Genomic DNA, 17277 nt, shown 5'->3' with positions numbered 1-17277 from the left:
ACTGGCCTCAAAGGAACATGTGTTACCTAAGGAGGTGAAGAAGAAATATTGCCAACTATGAAATTTCAACTTTTGTTTTCAGCACTCTGACTTTGAGGGAGTAACAGAAGAGATCACATTTACAAGGGGCATATTGCTGTAGTTTAGACTGGCCATAGTATTCCCATAGAAATATCCCTCTACTCTGAGCCTCTAGCACAGCCAGTAATGACTCATCAAATTCATCAGATTTGCGTGCAATCAATATATCATTAAAGTTTCTCTGAACTGAGGTTTTCCAACCACACTCAAACTTGTTTCTTATGACCATATACATCCCAGGTTCAGAATGGCTGGGACATACATACGAAGCTGTGCCTAAAGTTTAACAATTCTCCAGCAAGGTATTTGTCGGGTGTTCTATATTATTACCTGTTCTGTATACTTTCTAAGTAAATGCTAAATAAACTTGGTATGTGATGAATCTTTAGTCTAGTGAGTTTGGACATCATCCTGAGCCCAAGACTATTGCTACGAGTGGATCCTAGTGGGTGTTGCAGCCATCAGTCACTACATCAGTTATGGTGCTGTCAGAAGGCAGCAATAATACCAGTTATTTTTAAAAGAATTTAATATCAAGTATCATTAACTAGGCAGCAAGAATTGTTAACTGTGTAACTGAAAAGGCAAAATGAGAACACTGGAGGTACCTCATGGAGGTAGCAACTACAGAAAGAAGCTAAGACTCCTAGGGCTGAGGAAAGAAGGGTAATGTTTGAAATTATTGAAATTTAGAAGCTTGCAAGAGAGGTCACACAGTATGAAAAGCAAACCTATGAAAAAGTAGAACTTCTTGGCTTGTACTGGTCTCTCTATGTGTACAGGAACGGTCCTTTTTGTCTAAGGCCTAGTCCAGTAGAGAGGAATGCTGGAAGGCTGGTCCTGGAATCTCTGAGAGGATTTAATGAGGCTGCCTTTGTACATGTTGGAAAAACAACAGAGTTCAACACTGACCAAGGTTCCTTTCCTAAAGCCTTGACTCAAACCTTTATTCCTGAAGTATTTGAATCCTCAGTGGTCATACATTTTCTTGGTTGTAGTAGTTTCCCCTTAATTTTCACCTTTGGACATGAATATACTAAATAGTGCTGTAGAGAATCTCCTGAAATCCAGACAGTCCTCTGTGTTCCTCTTTTTTAGCAGCAACCCAATTTCCCCCTTGGTAATCAGGAACAATCCTGCTAACCAGTAGAGTAACACTAACTTATTTTTGTTCAGTGATATGAGGAAATCAAAATGTCCTAACTCCTCCCTTATGAGCCAAGACCTCCAAACTAGCATAACTCAAAGTTACAAAGACAGAAAGCAAAGATTCTGTGAGTGGGCTATTCGTTGTAATAATAAGAGGAGCCTTAATTTCTGTTCCCATGAATTCTGGCCCTGGGAAAGCTGGATGCATATGCTGGTCACTGATTGAAAGCATGTACTGCATCCTATAAAATAGAACCTATTCTTGCAGGCTATATACTCTCAACTGGTATCATAAGGTCTTCAGTAGGCCATTGTACTGTTTTATTGGACTAGATGATTCTCTGTGATGGGCTATGTGGTAAGAAGAATGAACTTCATATGCATGAGCTCATAATCACATTCTTTTGCTATGAAACCAGTTTCTTGATCAGAAACATGTCATGATAAGTAATTTTATTCACCAACAGCAGTGAGACTACACCAGGAACTTGAATTTTCTTAACAAAAGGCAATTGTTGCTTTAAGTATTGTTCTAGAAAATATCTAGTCAAGATCTTTTAAAGCCAGGTGTTAATTAAAATTTCTCTTGAATAACAGTTTTTATTTTGAAAAGAAATGTGCTTCCACCTGCTTTGGAAACTAATCCTTTGTTGACTATGAGTCATGCAGAAATTATTTTAATTTTGATAATGTTCATTCTTAAGTCCTTCATATCCAGTGATTCATTACAACAACAAATCACACCTTGTTCTTAAAACACTTGGCTGAAAATATACTGGGCATCAAAACAATTTACAACACCAAGCAGAAAAAGAAGTTGTTCATCTTTTTCACAAAATGAGCATGTTACTAGAGAAGGTAACAATTCAGGAAGTATTAGATATTAACTTAAAGGATTTCCTGAGTCATAGAAGGGTACAGAAACAAAACTGTCTATAATCAGCATACTAACAAATGAGACAAGAGTTCTAATTGTCAACTTGTCATTGACAAAGACAGAGGCAAAGAAAACTAGGTAGTTTAAGATCAATTCCAACTTAATTTCCCATTCACTACCAAAAGCTTTTAAGTCACCTTTTAAACTTGAATATGTTTTACACCTTTACTAGAGATTCATCACACCCAGAATATTTTTTAAATTGCATGATGGAAGAAAGACATTCCCATTGAAAAGCTAACACTTACTAATAACATGGGTCACAATTTTCTATCTCCTATTTATTTAATCCTCAGAATGATATCAAGAAGTAGAAGTATTACTATCTTATTTTGTAAATGACAGTGTTGAGACATAATTGGATTAAATAGCTGATCATATAAAACACAGCTAATAGGAGGAGAGGTGACATTTCAACTTAGGCTATCTGACTTGAATGCTACACACAATCACTAAACTACCCTTTAACGAAAGACTCTTACATTTTATTGACTGCAGCTGACAGAAAACATATATTTTACATAATAACCTAGTACATCCACATATATAACCATATAATATATCCTGAAAAGTACCTATATATAATGCAATCTGATATTTACTTCTGTTCTGCTCTATCCATCCTCTAAATTCGGTTTACTACTCCCTAAATAGATTTCATGTATTACTGATGAGTTACATTCAAGCGTCAATGAGTGCTACTATTAAAAATATATTAATTACTTCAGTGGTTCAAATAATTGGATTTGAGAGACAAAGTAGCATAATTAGGGGGAAAAATCAAGCTCTCAAATATGGCAAATATAAGGTCAATTCCTATCTCAGCTATTTTAGTGAATTTGAGCAAGTTATGTGACTCCTCTCTAATTTATTATCTAATCAGTAATATAATAATAACATACATTGCAAGGGGTTGTTGTGAGCATGCGAGCTAATCTACATAAAGTGATTAGCACACAGTCTAGGACATGGTAAGGATTCAACAAATTATGGCTATTAGAAAATAAAGCATAACGTCTTCTAGCATATGGTAATTTCCTCTCAACTGAATAGATTTTATTTCATATGACTAAATTTCTCAGTACCTGCCTTCATCTTATAAATAAAATTGTGTAATTTACTACATCCTTTTGCCATAAATGTAAAATAGATTGTGTAATGTTCCCATACCTCCCATCTTTGGTAGACTAGTGTACATTGTATTTATCCATCTGGTTTAGATAATGGGATAACACCACATACTTACAGAATGCAACATATATTGGAGAATTTATTATCTGTTAAGCAGTCCAGATATTCATTATTAACTTCAGAAAAATATTTTAAGTAATTTCTATCTATTTAACATTTTAAGTAGCTCAAATGCATGTGTACAATATCTTTAAATAAAACTATACATTTGGGAAAGAAATATGAAATTGAAAATAAGAAACTAGAAGGATTCTATTTCCTAATTATCTCCTACCACTAGATATCTCCTGTTATTTTCAAAATTAAGACAAAGAATTTATTTCAACTGCCTACTTTTTCCATTTCTTTAAATTCCTTCTTCCCAGATAAGCTTCTTCTCAAATAAACCAACTCTTTATATATATATATATATATATATATATATATATATATATATATATATACACATACACACATATATATGTCAGTTCTGATACATATATATAGACACATTAAAATTTCAGTATCTATAACATTTAACAGCAGTGGTTCCCAAACAAAGCTTCACTTTGCAATAACTTAGGGAGTTTTTTAATTCTTGGGTTCCTTTGCAGCAACATGCATGCAGGTGGAAGCCATTATCCTAAGCAAACGAATTCAAGGACAGAAAACCAAATACTGCAAGTTCTAATTTATAAATGAGAGCTAAACATTGAGTACACAGAAACACACAGAAGGGAACAATAGACACCAGGGCCTACTTGATGGTGTAGAGCAGGAGGAGGGTGCGGATCAAAAAACTACCTATTGAGTACTGTGCTCACTACCTGGGTGATGAAATAATTTGTACAACTAACCCCAGCAACACACAAATTGCTCATGTAACAAGCCTACGCAGATACCTCGAACCTAAAATAAAATTTGGAAGGAAAAGAAAACATAAATAAAATTAATAAAATTTTTAAAACAAAATTAAATTATTTTGCCTGTCTTCCTGCCCCATAACTTTTGATAAATTGTTCTGGGGTAAGGTCTGAGAACTGGAATTTTTTTTAAAGCTCCCCAGATAGTTGTGATGTGCAGTCAAGTTTGGAAACCACTGTACTCCAGCATTCTGTGTGTTGCCCCAGGGCCTGCTCGAACAGTGATTGGATCACAGTTCTGTAGATGAAGCTGCCAAACTGGCAACTGCAACTATCATTTCTTTGTTTCAGTAAAGAATATCAATACAGAACTTTACCCTTTCTCAACCTTTCTCTTAACTCCAATAAAAATCAAGACAGAGGTATTTAAGAAGAAAGGCTTTTCCATCAAAGTTCCTTCTCTTCTTGGACTTTTAAATTGTGGCTACCTAAATTGAGTATCTGGCAAGAGTAAGATTAAGCAGTAATTTGTTCCAAAGAAGAATCTTCTACCAAGGTAGGTATATAGAAATATGAATGTAAGAATTTTCGCTTTGGAATTCTAGCTTTTGTTCATATTCTCAAGAATATCACCCTCATGACTTTTGATGGAAATAGTCATGTTACCTAAAAATCTCAGATGTGTTTAAAAAAAAAAAAAATCATTGTCAGTGGTAAAATTCCTTAAAATTTCTGAAAAAGTGTCAAGAACATTCACATTGATTAGTTGCACAATTTACATCCAATTTTACAATCTATTGACTTTTTCCACTGCTCTATTTTATGGTCTCTAAAATCAATCCTGAGTAGAAGAGTCTTCAAAAGGTGTATAAGATAGATTTGCATTTCTGTTCTCGTTTGAGTTATGTTTCTTATGTACTGCTAAACTGCTTTCTAATATGAAAATATATTAGAAGAAAAGCTATTTTAAGGGGGTAGACACATGCACATACAACTATAGGATCTATCAATCTGTCTTATGTTACTTTCAAGGCTAATGCAAATGACAGATGCCACATGTACCCCAGAACAATCTGTCAGCCTATGTGCTTGAATTTTGCCTTCCCAGAACCCAGAGTGCCATGTACTTACTAAATATTGTTGAAAATTATAAACAAATTAGGACAAAAACCTCTTTTTTCTAATTCACACACTGGTAGACAATAATTGACTTTTGGAATAACTTGGGAAAAAATCATATGAAAGTAATTATACTTCAGTAGAGTGATGTTAAAGGAAAAATACACATTACACAATTTCTTTTGCTTCAGACAGATCTAATAGTAATAACACAATAATTGCATTAAGAAGTTGTTTTTTACAACAGTCCTGTCACATTGACAATATTTAGGTCACAAATCTGTAGAAATCTGTAAGTTTTGATTAATTTTAAGTAAACGCACTAAAAGTATACCCTAATTAGTTACGTTCCAAGGTAGTCACCACTAAAGGCAACAAGGAATTTCCAAAAATGTTGCTTTAATTTTAAAATGTACTTTCAATAATTATCTGAAAATTACCTTTCATAAAATAAAGTAGTGCCATTTTTTATTTTTAAAAACCACAAACATGACAGTATTGCTGTGCATCTATGCTGCTTCCTTTCCCCAGATATCAAGCACATCTTCCAAGGTTATGTTGGTCTTCCTTCATCATTTTACATAACAAGCATTAAAATGCTTTTAAATTTTTTATTTTGAAAAACACTGTTGATTGATTTGGCTAACTGTGGATAATCTTTGGTCTGTTTTTAGGAGCAACTTTAAAGAATGAAATTAAATTTCCTCTTGGGCCTGTTGGCTCTTATTTCATGTTTCACAGTAAGTTCCCTCAATTCTAAATTTACTTGTCATACTTCTTGTTAATCATGACTTCAAAGAAAGTTTTGATACCAACAATTTTGTCCTGTATATAAAAATACAGTGTCAAGCTGTGGATCATTATGGACTTGTTCTTACTTTCCTTTTCCTTTCTCATTTATGAGTAACCATCTAGTCATTGGTTGCTAAGCGTGAAGGGACAGTGGACTGCAGAAAGAGGACACAGGGCAGGTCGTATCTAGGAGAGCTAGCTCTTATTTAGAAACATATGTTCCTTCTTATTTCTTTTTCAAAAGGACTACCATCAAATTGTGAGAAAAATATAATATAACCTTACTAAATGTTTTAAACTTGTAGGAAATAAGAAAGTATACAGTTGGAGCTTCATGATAAATTTTCTAAAAAGACAACATGATATATCAATGCAAGGATTGCTGATTGTACAATAGTTTTTTATTGAAAATATTTATAAAAACTAAAATCAGAAAGCCTTTCTGATGCTTGCAAATATATTTGTTATGACTAAAATATTCCTTTAACTGACTGGAATTTAAAGTGCTACTCACTTGGGGAAAAAAAATAAAAACAGAAAAAGAAATCATTCACTCAAGAAGCACTTACCCTAATTAAAACGTTTGAAAAGCATTTGTTAAAGCTCTATAGGAGATCCAAAAACACATAATGCAAAGTAACAACTGATAAGTGCCATAGCCAAAAACATCACAGCATAATATGAATTTCAGAGTAAGACAAATTTCCCTAGCATATGCTGGGGTTGGGTGGGCTTGAGAGGAGAGAAAGAGCCCTATTTGTCTCATTTCTTAGTAATTACTGATAATCCACTGTGTGTTGGGCCTAGTGGTGGTTGACACAGAAATACCAAAGTCGAATTCCAAATTGAGATCTTCATAGATTAGGTCTTCTTCTCCTAGTATAGTACCTACCTAAGAGAAACTAGTGAATAAATAAATATCAATAGACCCTAGCAATGACACAAATAAAGTAGCATTATTGTTCTGAAACATTTTTTGATATTTAATGACATTTGTATAAATCTCTTTAGTGATATTTAATGACATTTGTATTGTTCTGAAGCATATAGTGATAATGTAATAACATTTGTATAAAAATTATATTTCTGAGGTTGAAATAGAAGAGTTTTATACTCCATGAGATACCTATATCAGAAACACCTGATCTACTTATTAAGAATGAACATGTCCAGACCTTACCCAGACCTGAGAAAAAAAGAATAGCTGATCTTAGGGCCTGGAAACCTGCATTCTAGGATACTGTTACTCATGCTGAAGTCTGAGACCCCTTGAGTAAATTTTCTTGAAATTTACTTCTCAAGCTATTATGTTATAATTGCATGAAATATATAAAGAGAGCTTTCGAGGTAAATTCAACTTAAATCAATCCATCATATGAAAAAATGTAAGTCAATAATTACAATTATTATCAAATTTATTACTCTGGAATACCACTTTTTTGGTAGAATTCCCCAAATATGACAAATATGACTTCTCTGCTCACATTAATAAATACTAATTCAGACTTTATATGATAAATTAGAAGGTAAAGAAAGATCCATGATCAAGTAAACTTGAGAAAGTTGGGGGAAATGAAATAGAGATTGTTGACTAGAATACTTTTCAGAGACAAAAATAGAGGAAATGCTGTCTTTGTTTCTCTATCTACAGCCTTCTGTTTCATACTGAGGATAGACAACTTCTGAGGAACCCTACATAAAGCATCCATTTTGAGGATTCATATGAATTAATGGCATATTTTTATTCCAGAAGCCTGAATTGCAAGACAAATGCAACTTAAATTCTTTTCTACCTTGAAAGAGTATAGAATCCCATTTATATAAGAAGCAGAGGATTCCATGTCCTAAAAAAATGAGTTTAATACATAAATGTTCTCATGTTAGAATTAAATACTATTGGATATAAGAAAACAAGAACCACAAGACATAATTTTAATGTCACTCTAGCAAAAATGTCTTGCTGTATTCATTGTCTCATGAAAAGTTGGTAAATCTTAACAACGGTCTTAGGCGTTAGTCTAAATAAAGAAATTTTATTGTACTTAGCATCTAAAACTTTCAATATATCAGAGATTATCTCTTTTGAGATAGGGACTATCCAGAATTTAAATTAAAAGTAACAGTTCGTATTTATATATTTACAATGTACTCTGGAGCATAGTTTTACTCCCAAACCTCACAAAAACCCACGGACTATTTGGGATGCTCCTTTACATAGCAGAGAGCTGAACATGAGATAAATCCTCAATAAGTATTAGGGGAATGACACAACGAGTGTATGGACCTTTGTGTAGTTGACGCCAAGTAATAACAACCAGGTTTCAGAGTCGTACCTGTTCATTTGTGCCATTGGATAGGCTATATGAAGTATGACACAGGGATGGATAATAGGTCAAGTGTAAGTTCAAAGGTAACATAGCTCTTGATTGACAAGGACATCTGCCATGCTCACAAGATGAATAAGGACAGCATTTTTGCCAATACCTGCCATCCCTAACATAGAGAAGCCTTTGTTTGCAGCACAATCTGTCCACTAAACTGCTCTAGTTAAGCTGTCAGTCTGGCAGTTTCTAATCTGTAAGGATAGGAAACGGAAGTTTTAAAAAAGTAAAAAGTAAAATAAGCTTAAAAAGGGAACATAAATAAAATACTTTACAGAAGGGGCTATGATAAAATAATTACAAAAAGCGAAGCAAAACCTTTAGCCTGAACTAAACCAACGATAAGCAGATATCAAATAACCGAAGACAGCCAGTAGTTCTCAAAACTCTACAAACTCTAGAAACTCTATCAGGAACACAAATCATCTAGGGATTTTGTAGAACTGCAGACTCTGATCCAGTAGGTCTGCCTGAGCCCCATGAGTCTACATTTCTAACAAGCCCCCAGGTGATACTGATGCTGACCTGCTGGTCAGCAAATAACATTTTGAGTAGCGAGGCCCTGGTCAACTGAGAAATCAAACAGAGAAAGGCTGAGGACTTCTTATGGGTTTGTATAAATGCTCAAATGTTGTCATGGGAAAGCCTTATGCTCCTTGCCATGTGCAAGGAAGGAAACGGCATTCTGAAACCAAGTGAAAGAAATTTCTGCTTATCACCAAATACGGGTAATTTGTTCAACCCAAAATACTTATTGAGCACTTATTATTTACCAGGCACTATTCTAGATGCTGGGTAAACAGCAGTGAACAAAACAGACAAAAAGTTTCTAACCTCATGGAGCTTATATTCTACTTGGGGAAGACAAGCCATAAACAAAATAACTGACTATGTGATGCAGAAAATTTGGGAAGAAGGAATTTTAGTAGGGGGTAGAACAAGGATGTGATTTTAGATAGGGTTGCCCAGTGGAAAATGGCATTTGATTAAAGACCTGAAAGAGGTGAAAAAGCCAACCATGCAAGCAGAGGAAACAGGAAGTTCCCAAGTCTGGAGTAGGGCACACTTGCCTAGTATGAAGAATGAGTCTAGCATGGCTGGTAGAGAGTGAGGTGGGAAGTATTAGGAGCAGGAGGTGAGACTAGAGAGTTAGAGGAGGGTGAGGCTGCATCAGGTCTCATGGGCTTTTGCAGAGCCTTAGTTTTACTCTGAGTGACATGCAAAACTTGAGTACATGAAGTCAGTACAAGACCTCAGAAAGATGCCGTCTCTTCCCACACACTCTTACTTTCCGTCATCCATAATGATTTGGAGGAAAAAAATGAAACTTCTAAAATATCTGAATGGCATCCATAAATATTTACTTAATGTCACCTATAGTGTAAGAAGGGTACAAACACTGATAAACATGACCTCTAACTTCAAGGAGTATATGACTGTCAGAGGATACAGGACAGATTGGTAACAATAGCCAGAGCAGGAACTGACAAACTTTTTCTGAAAAGGCCCAGATAACAAATATTGTAGGCTTCTGAGGGCCTGTATAAGTGGTCAACTTGGCTGAGGTAGCTTGAAAGCAGCTACAATAAATGAATGGGCATGGCTATGTTCCAGTAAAACTTTATTTACCAAAACAGGCAAACTACATTTGGCCCACAGCCTTAGTTTGCTAACTCCCAGTCTATAGAGACAGTGATCAAGGCAAAATGGCATGTAAAAACCTGATACTTCATTTACAAAATAATCATAAAATTAACTCAACATTATTCATGAGTTTTCAAAATACTATGCTAAATTATTTGTCATTTTAATTGTTTTTTCTAAAGAACATCATGTGGAAGATACTGTTACTTTCTCTCTTTTAAAGATGAGGAAAGTAACAAGAGGTTACATAACTTACCTAAATTCACATAACTTGTGAATGGAGAAACAAAATTTTAACTTGCCTTGATCTATTTGCCTATCTTCTGCCTTTTCTTCTATTATCTGGGATGAACTAAAATCACCCCAGTGTATACTAAGACCAACCCCTCAACTTGTACAGTAGGTCCTATCCTCTCCCCTATGCAAGGAGATTCCTCCAATTATCCTGCAATTATCTACTCTAAATCTAAACATCCTACATCAGCAATTTTTCCTTCTCTCTATTGACTGTTCCTACTAGCACATAAATATGAGGTAATACCATCTGTATGTTTGTTTTCATTCTCCACTGATCTTATGGCTCCCATCATGGTCCATTTGAAAAGGTTGCCTCTGCACATCTTCACTTTCTCTCCTGTTCTGTCCTAAGCCAACTCCAAGCAGACTTTGCTCACATCATTTCGATGAAACCACATTTGTCAAATTGTACTCCAAATGACCATGTGTAAGGGTCAGTTTTCAGTCTCCATGATAATTATGTCTAAATTGTATTTGACATGATCAGTTTCCTACTTAAAGGGAGTTTTTTCTTTTTCCTCAACTCCACTCTCCTGATTTTTCTCCTACTTCAATGACGACTCCTTGTTGGTCTCCTTCTCCAGACACATCTCCTCTTCCTGATCTCTAAATGTCAGTGTCCCAGGACACCATCCTCTTACCCTTTCTCCATCTATTAGCACAAATCCAGTTGCTCAAGTCAAAAAAAAACTTGAAATCATCCTTGACTCTATCACTTCCCAGATCCGCTCCTTCAGCAAATATTGCCCACTCTGCCTTCCAACCATCATCTAAATCTAACCCTTTCTTACCAACCTCCTGCTATCATTCTAGGCCAAGCAACGATCGCTTCCTACCTGTTGCAACAATAACTGATCTCCCTGCTTTCACTATTGTCCCTGTAGTTTATTCTCTACACAACAACCAGAAAGATGCTTTTCCAAAGTAAATATTGCCATATCATTCCTTTGTTCAAAACCTTCTAATGGTTTTCCATAACACTTAGAAGTCAGGAGTACAAAGTCCTTACCCCTACCTACAAGACCCTGCTTTGACCTCCCCGCGCCTTAACTCCAATGTATCTATATAACAAAATTGCATCTAAGCTCCATAAAAGTTTGACAAATAAATAATAAATTTAAAAATATCTGCCCTCATGGAACTCACACATTATTAAATCATTTTTGATTATTTAAAACCATCAAATGTTAAAACTACAGAGAGAATACAATCAAATTTAAATATAGGTGGGCTGAATAATAATAATATTAAAGTTACCACTTCCACTTCTGGAGTGTTTAACATATGCCAAGAAGTATATTACAAAAGTACGCTGTTTAATCTCTCCAGAAATCCAGTGTGACAATTATTATTCTCCCTTAACAAATAAGAAAAATGAAACTCAAAATGGCCAGTTCTGTATTCTGTTTCAAATAAGCTTATCATTTGTGGAGGTAATCGGCCCCAAATGTAGACTCCTTAAGAAGGCATTTTCATCATTTGCCTAGGGTTATAAAGTTCACCACCATTGGCCAGTGGACGAGGGAAACTAGCAAGGGAAAAAATTGTGTTAAGAGAATAGGAAAAGATAAAAATAATAAGAATGGAGGTCAGAGGTCAGCTATTTGCTGTAAGGTGTAATTTTTCACATGATTTCTCCCCACCTCTGCTTAGGGTCCAGAGAGCAGCTCATCAAAGCTCACTTTGAACTTAATTTCCATGGCACTGTACCATCTGGGTTTCCTCCTGTCTCTGATTTTCCTTCACGACCTGCTCAGCTTTCTCTTATTGATGTCCAAGTTTCTGTCTTCAGCCATTTCTTCATTACTTTCTTACTTATTGCTTTGACCCAACAGTGCTTTCCAAATCGATTTCTCCAGTTCTGATATTTCAATCTGGGTCTACAAACTTCCATGACTTTTCAAACTCAAAAGGATTAAAACTTAATTAATTTAATTCCTCTTGGCACTTATGTCTTCATTAATGTTAGCAGTCATGAATTAATATCTCAATTTTATTTGAGTCCACATTCATTTATTCAAAAACATCTACTAAGAACCTGGCCAGGCATGGTGGCTCACACCTTTAACCCCAGCACTTTTGGGAGGCCAAGGCAGGTGGATTGCTTAACCTCGAGAGCTCGAGACCAGCCTGGACAACATAGTGAGGCCCCATATCCACAGAAAATACAAAACAAAATAGCTGGATATGGTGGCACACTCCCATGGTCACAGCACTTTGGAGGCTGAGGTGGGAGGATTACCTGAGCCTAGGGGACAGAAGTTGAAGTGAGCTGAGATCACACCACTTCACTCCAGCCTGGGTAGCAGAGCAAGACCTAGTTTAAAAAAAAAAATGTACTGAGAACCTCCAAGGTGCCAGAAACTGGAGACAGAATGATAAATAATACAGAGACGTTGTTTGAAGAAGTTAATAATTACTACACTATACAATATGATAAGTGACTATAAGTATTATAATAGAAGTGCTGAAGCAACAAAAAGAATAAAGACACCTAGCTTACCTCCAATTCCTCATACCCTTTATTATTCAAAAAGATGCCAAGCACTGACTAAGATACTAAAGACACAAAGCTAAAGAAGATACAACTTACTCCTTCAACAGCAGTAAAATAGCACATGGCCTAAAAGTGGAGAAAAATATCAAAACAAATAATTACTATAACTGTTGAAAGAAAGTGATGGGCCGTGCACGGTGGCTCAAGCCTGTAATCCCAGCACTTTGGGAGGCCGAGACGGGCGGATCACGAGGTCAGGGGATCAAGACCATCCTGGCTAACACGGTGAAACCCCATCTCTACTAAAAAATACAAAAAACTGGCTGGGCGAGGTGGCAGGCGCCTGTAGTCCCAGCTACTCGGGAGGCTGAGGCAGGAGAATGGCGTAAACCCGGGAGGCGGAGCTTGCAGTGAGCTGAGATCCGGCCACTGCACTCCAGCCTGGGTGACAGAGAGAGACCCCCCTCTCAAAAAAAAAAAAAAGAAAGTGATGAAGTTTGCTTTTGTCTCCAATAAAAGCTTTACAAAAGTAAAATTTTGGCTGATTTTATATTGTATAAAGGTATTTTCTGTACAATTCTTTTAATTTTCATATCAAAGTATTGGGGGAGGGGAGTGAAGCCACTTAAACATTTTGAAGGAAGAGATTGCCAAGTGAATAGAAATTAGGGCAGGAGTGAAACATTCTCAGCTAGAGGAATTGCTTTTATGAAGGCACAGGGACTACCAGAAAGAGCTCGTTATGTTAAAAGAACTAGTACTAGTTCTACATGGCCAGAGTGAGGAGAAAGAAATGGCAAAAGATGAGATTGGATGGTGGTACAGGCTTTCGTGTTTGGTTGCAAAGAAGAGGGTTCCACTCACAATATTTATTCTTGCATTTTTAGGGCTGCCTTAGTTTGCTGTGCTAGTTCTAATTTATATTTATTCTTGCATTGACTTCCTTTTTCCTTAAAGGAAGGAAACATGCCCGGCCAAGTTCTCAGTAAATATTTTCTTCCTTCCTTAAATAAGGAAGTCAATGCAAGAATAAATATAAAGTAGAACTGGCACAGCAAAAGCAGGCAGCCCTAAAAACTGGGCTCTGCTTCTCATGGCAGCCCTGCTTCTGTCTGTACTGTTTCTCCCTCAGATGTGCTCTCTTTACTCACAGTCCCTGTGTCCTTATAGCTTAGTTTGCACGTGGCCCTTATTAATGCTCCAACCTCTGTCTGGCTCCTTTTATGTCACAATATTCACATTTTAGTTCCTACTTCTAATTAGCATATCTCAATATTTCCTAGTTCAAGGTAAAAGAGAAAGAGAATTTTATAAACCTGGCTTATTTTTCTTCTTCTGGCCATAAGGCCTAAGATCCTGGATAGCCTGTGGTTTGGAAGTCCATGGATCAATAGCCCGGAAAGAACCCAAATAAATGTGTTTATCTTTATCTTACAAGAATAAAGATTGATAACTAAGACCTGTAGATGTACATATAAGAGGCAAATGTAGATATAAGAGGAATTGATCATGTGACCAAGACATCACTATGGCTCCCTCTGAAATGACTTGGAATTTTTGAGTCGTCACTGATGTTTGTAAGACATTCAGTTGTGTGATGGGGACAGTAACCAGGATAGAAGGGAAATTGAGAAGTGGAAACAGAAAATCTAAATCAACTTTCATCACTATCTGGCTAGGAATGGAGAGAGATCAGCTAGTAAAGAAAGCTTCAGGGGTACCCTAGGTTAAGAATGAGATTTTTTAATACATGAGATAACAATCAATATTATAGGCTGAAAGAATACAGACAGGGATTAAAAAGAGGTTTATTTTACAAGAATAAAGGGAAGAAAGACCCTAGGGATGGAGAAGATGTAGATGTAAAACAAAGGGGAAGAGACTGGTCTTAAACAGGAAGAGAGAACAGCAAGATATTTGTGAGTTTTATAGGTGTAGGGCAGGAAAGTGAAGAAGTTCTCATGTGTGATGGCCTAAATTATGTAAAATAGAAAGCAAGATCATCTTCTGATGAGTGTAGTGGGGGAGCAAGAAAAGTAGAAGTGAGGTATAGACGCTGAGAAGACAGCCTTTTGGGAAAAGTGGGAGGAAATGATTTAGCAGTGCTGATGCACCAGACAAACACAGACACTATAGATCTCCAGTGTTGCTACCATTAGAGAGTGTGACATTCATCCAGCAATGTTCATTACCATGGAAGCAGGACTAGTGAAGGTAATTTGCATAGAGTTGATCCAAAAGTTTGATGTTTCTAAAGGCAGTATGGCAGAGACACAGGAAGGAGTTGAATGTTATAGGAGAATGACTAGAGTCTTGCACCTTCCTGAAGCTTTTGTTTCAGGCAAACTGGTCTTCTGACGGTTGCTAGAATAGAATCTATATTTTCTTGACCTTGTTCATTTGTTTATGATATTATTCTAATTTGGCTTCTTCCTCCTCGTTTCTACTCTGTTATTTTATCCTCATTTCAAATGCTATCTTCTCTACATGGCAATTGGTCCTCTCTCTTTGATAAAAATTAAAATTTTCCTGTAAATCGCTATAATTGTTTACAGTATTAATCAATTATTTCTTGAATTGCTACCATCTGCAAGCTGCGTTTGTTATTAATAGAGTACAAAATGTGAGCTGAGATCCGGCCACTGTACTCCAGCCTGGGCGACAGAGCGAGACTCCGTCTCAAAAAAAAAAAAATAGAGTACAAAATAACTCAAAATTATATTGAGCCCTTACTCTACCTTACTCTGTCTAAACACTTTTCATAGATTATATATAATCCTATCTACCACTATAAATGGCTAAGAACTATTTCTAGAACCAGTTGAGGAGTGAGGAAACAGGCAGAGATAACCATAAGCAAGTCACCCAGCTAGCATGCAACAGTGGAAAGAGTGGTTCTAGGAGGCTCTAGCAATCAGACTCCAGTGTCTTCATTTTAACCAAGATACTATACTGGCTCCATAGGCTTTTTGTTGTATTGCCTCGTATTGTCGTTTGAGGGTTATATCTTCCACTGGATTTCAGATTCACATAAGCAGTGTCTTAAATCTGTTTTTCTTCGTCCCTAGAAAGAAGTGTTGCATATAATAGTTATATAATTAACAGTTCAGAGTCTGGAATCTCACTGAATTCTTAGAATGAAGTAAGAAAGAATTTTCCCAGATAGTCAACCTGGGTATTTACCTCCACTTGAAACTACGTTCAAAGGTGGTCTTTTCTTATACATGATCAAGGTGATTTGGTTCCTCCCTAAAACCTACAGGTCAGATAGCAAGCTTACCACTTTTTTTGTTTTTTCTGATTTAATACTATTCTACTTCTCTTTGATTATACAGGCATCCAGAATAAACAAGAAATTTTCTATTCCTTATTTTTTCTAACTTATTTTCTCAGTGAAATATATGACTTATGGCTTAGTATATCCTAATGTATACATAGCACACATACTAATACATAGTGTATCCTAATGTTTGAACTTTAAATGATCAAATTTAGAAACTGTTTTTGCCTTTGTTTTTATCTCCACAGCCCAGTGAGAGTCAAAGATTCCCCAGAAGACCATATCTGCCTGGCCAGCTGCCACCACCTCTACCCTACTGGCCAAGATGGGTTCCACCAAGTCCCCCACCTCCCTATGGCTCAAGACTTAATTCACCACTTTCTCTTCCTTTTGTCCCAGGGCGAGTTCCACCATCTTCTTTTTCTCAATTTAGCCAAGCAGTCATTCTATCTCAACTCTTTCCATTGGAACCTATTAGGCAACCTCAACTCTTTCAGGGTTATCCAAACCTACATTTCCCACTAAGACCTTACTATGTAGGACCTATTAGGATATTAAAACCCCCATTTCCTCCTATTCCTTTTTTCCTTGCTGTTTACCTTCCTATCTCTAACGCTGAGCCCCAAATAAATATTACCACTACAGATAAAACAATCATCACAAATCCCCCTACCAAAATAGCAACCACCAACACTTCCACAAAACCCACAATGATGGTCACCTCCTCAACGGTACCTATCTCTTCAACACCAGAGCCTGCCACCTCCACATCAGCAGCAATCCCCTCAGCACCTATTGAAAATACTACTGAAATTCTCACCAACCCTCCTCACACCATATTGCTCAATGACACTGTCCAAGTTACGACTTCCAACCAAACTACATTAAGCAGCACAGCCTCTAAAAGTTTTTGGCAAAAACTCTTTGCCATTTTTGTTTGAAGATGCAATAAATGATATTTTCCAAACTGCTCTGATATCTTAGAAGAAATAAACTGCAATGATTTTGATGGAACCAACCCTGATCTAACTGGCACACTAAATAAATAAAGTATTCAAGCAGTAATA

At 36.2% G+C, this 17277-nt stretch overlaps 1 protein-coding gene across 2 annotated transcripts; it reads left to right on the top strand.

Annotated features, from left to right (window-relative positions):
- Nucleotides 1-4597: 4597 nt before the first annotated feature.
- Nucleotides 4598-17277, top strand: OPRPN (opiorphin prepropeptide). 2 transcript variants are annotated; one of them, XM_023190248.2, is made up of 4 exons: nucleotides 4658-4756; nucleotides 5994-6059; nucleotides 6235-6290; nucleotides 16459-17271. In XM_023190248.2, exons 2-4 carry the CDS (start codon nucleotides 6009-6011, stop codon nucleotides 16733-16735), a joined length of 384 nt encoding a protein of 127 aa, XP_023046016.1. In that variant the 5' UTR covers nucleotides 4658-4756; nucleotides 5994-6008; the 3' UTR covers nucleotides 16736-17271. The 2 variants fall into 2 exon arrangements, with proteins under 2 accessions (XP_023046015.1, XP_023046016.1); XM_023190247.1 differs by lacking the exon at nucleotides 6235-6290 and having other exon boundaries at nucleotides 4598-4756; nucleotides 16459-17277.

The sequence above is a fragment of the Piliocolobus tephrosceles genome, chromosome 3, assembly GCF_002776525.5.
Source record: "Piliocolobus tephrosceles isolate RC106 chromosome 3, ASM277652v3, whole genome shotgun sequence".
NCBI classification, from domain to species: Eukaryota; Metazoa; Chordata; class Mammalia; order Primates; family Cercopithecidae; genus Piliocolobus; species Piliocolobus tephrosceles.
The sequence above is the reverse complement of the archived record's forward strand: the minus strand, read 5'-3'. Positions and strand labels throughout refer to the sequence as shown.

What these genes read in the sequence shown, in the direction of transcription:
- OPRPN (XM_023190247.1), top strand. Translation starts at nt 6,009, where the DNA reads ATGAAATTAAATTTCCTCTTGGGCCTGTTGGCTCTTATTTCATGTTTC. An exon ending in CTCTTATTTCATGTTTCACA is followed by an intron (nt 6,060 to 16,458) that starts GTAAGTTCCCTC and finishes TTATCTCCACAG; the next exon opens with CCCAGTGAGAGTCAAAGATT.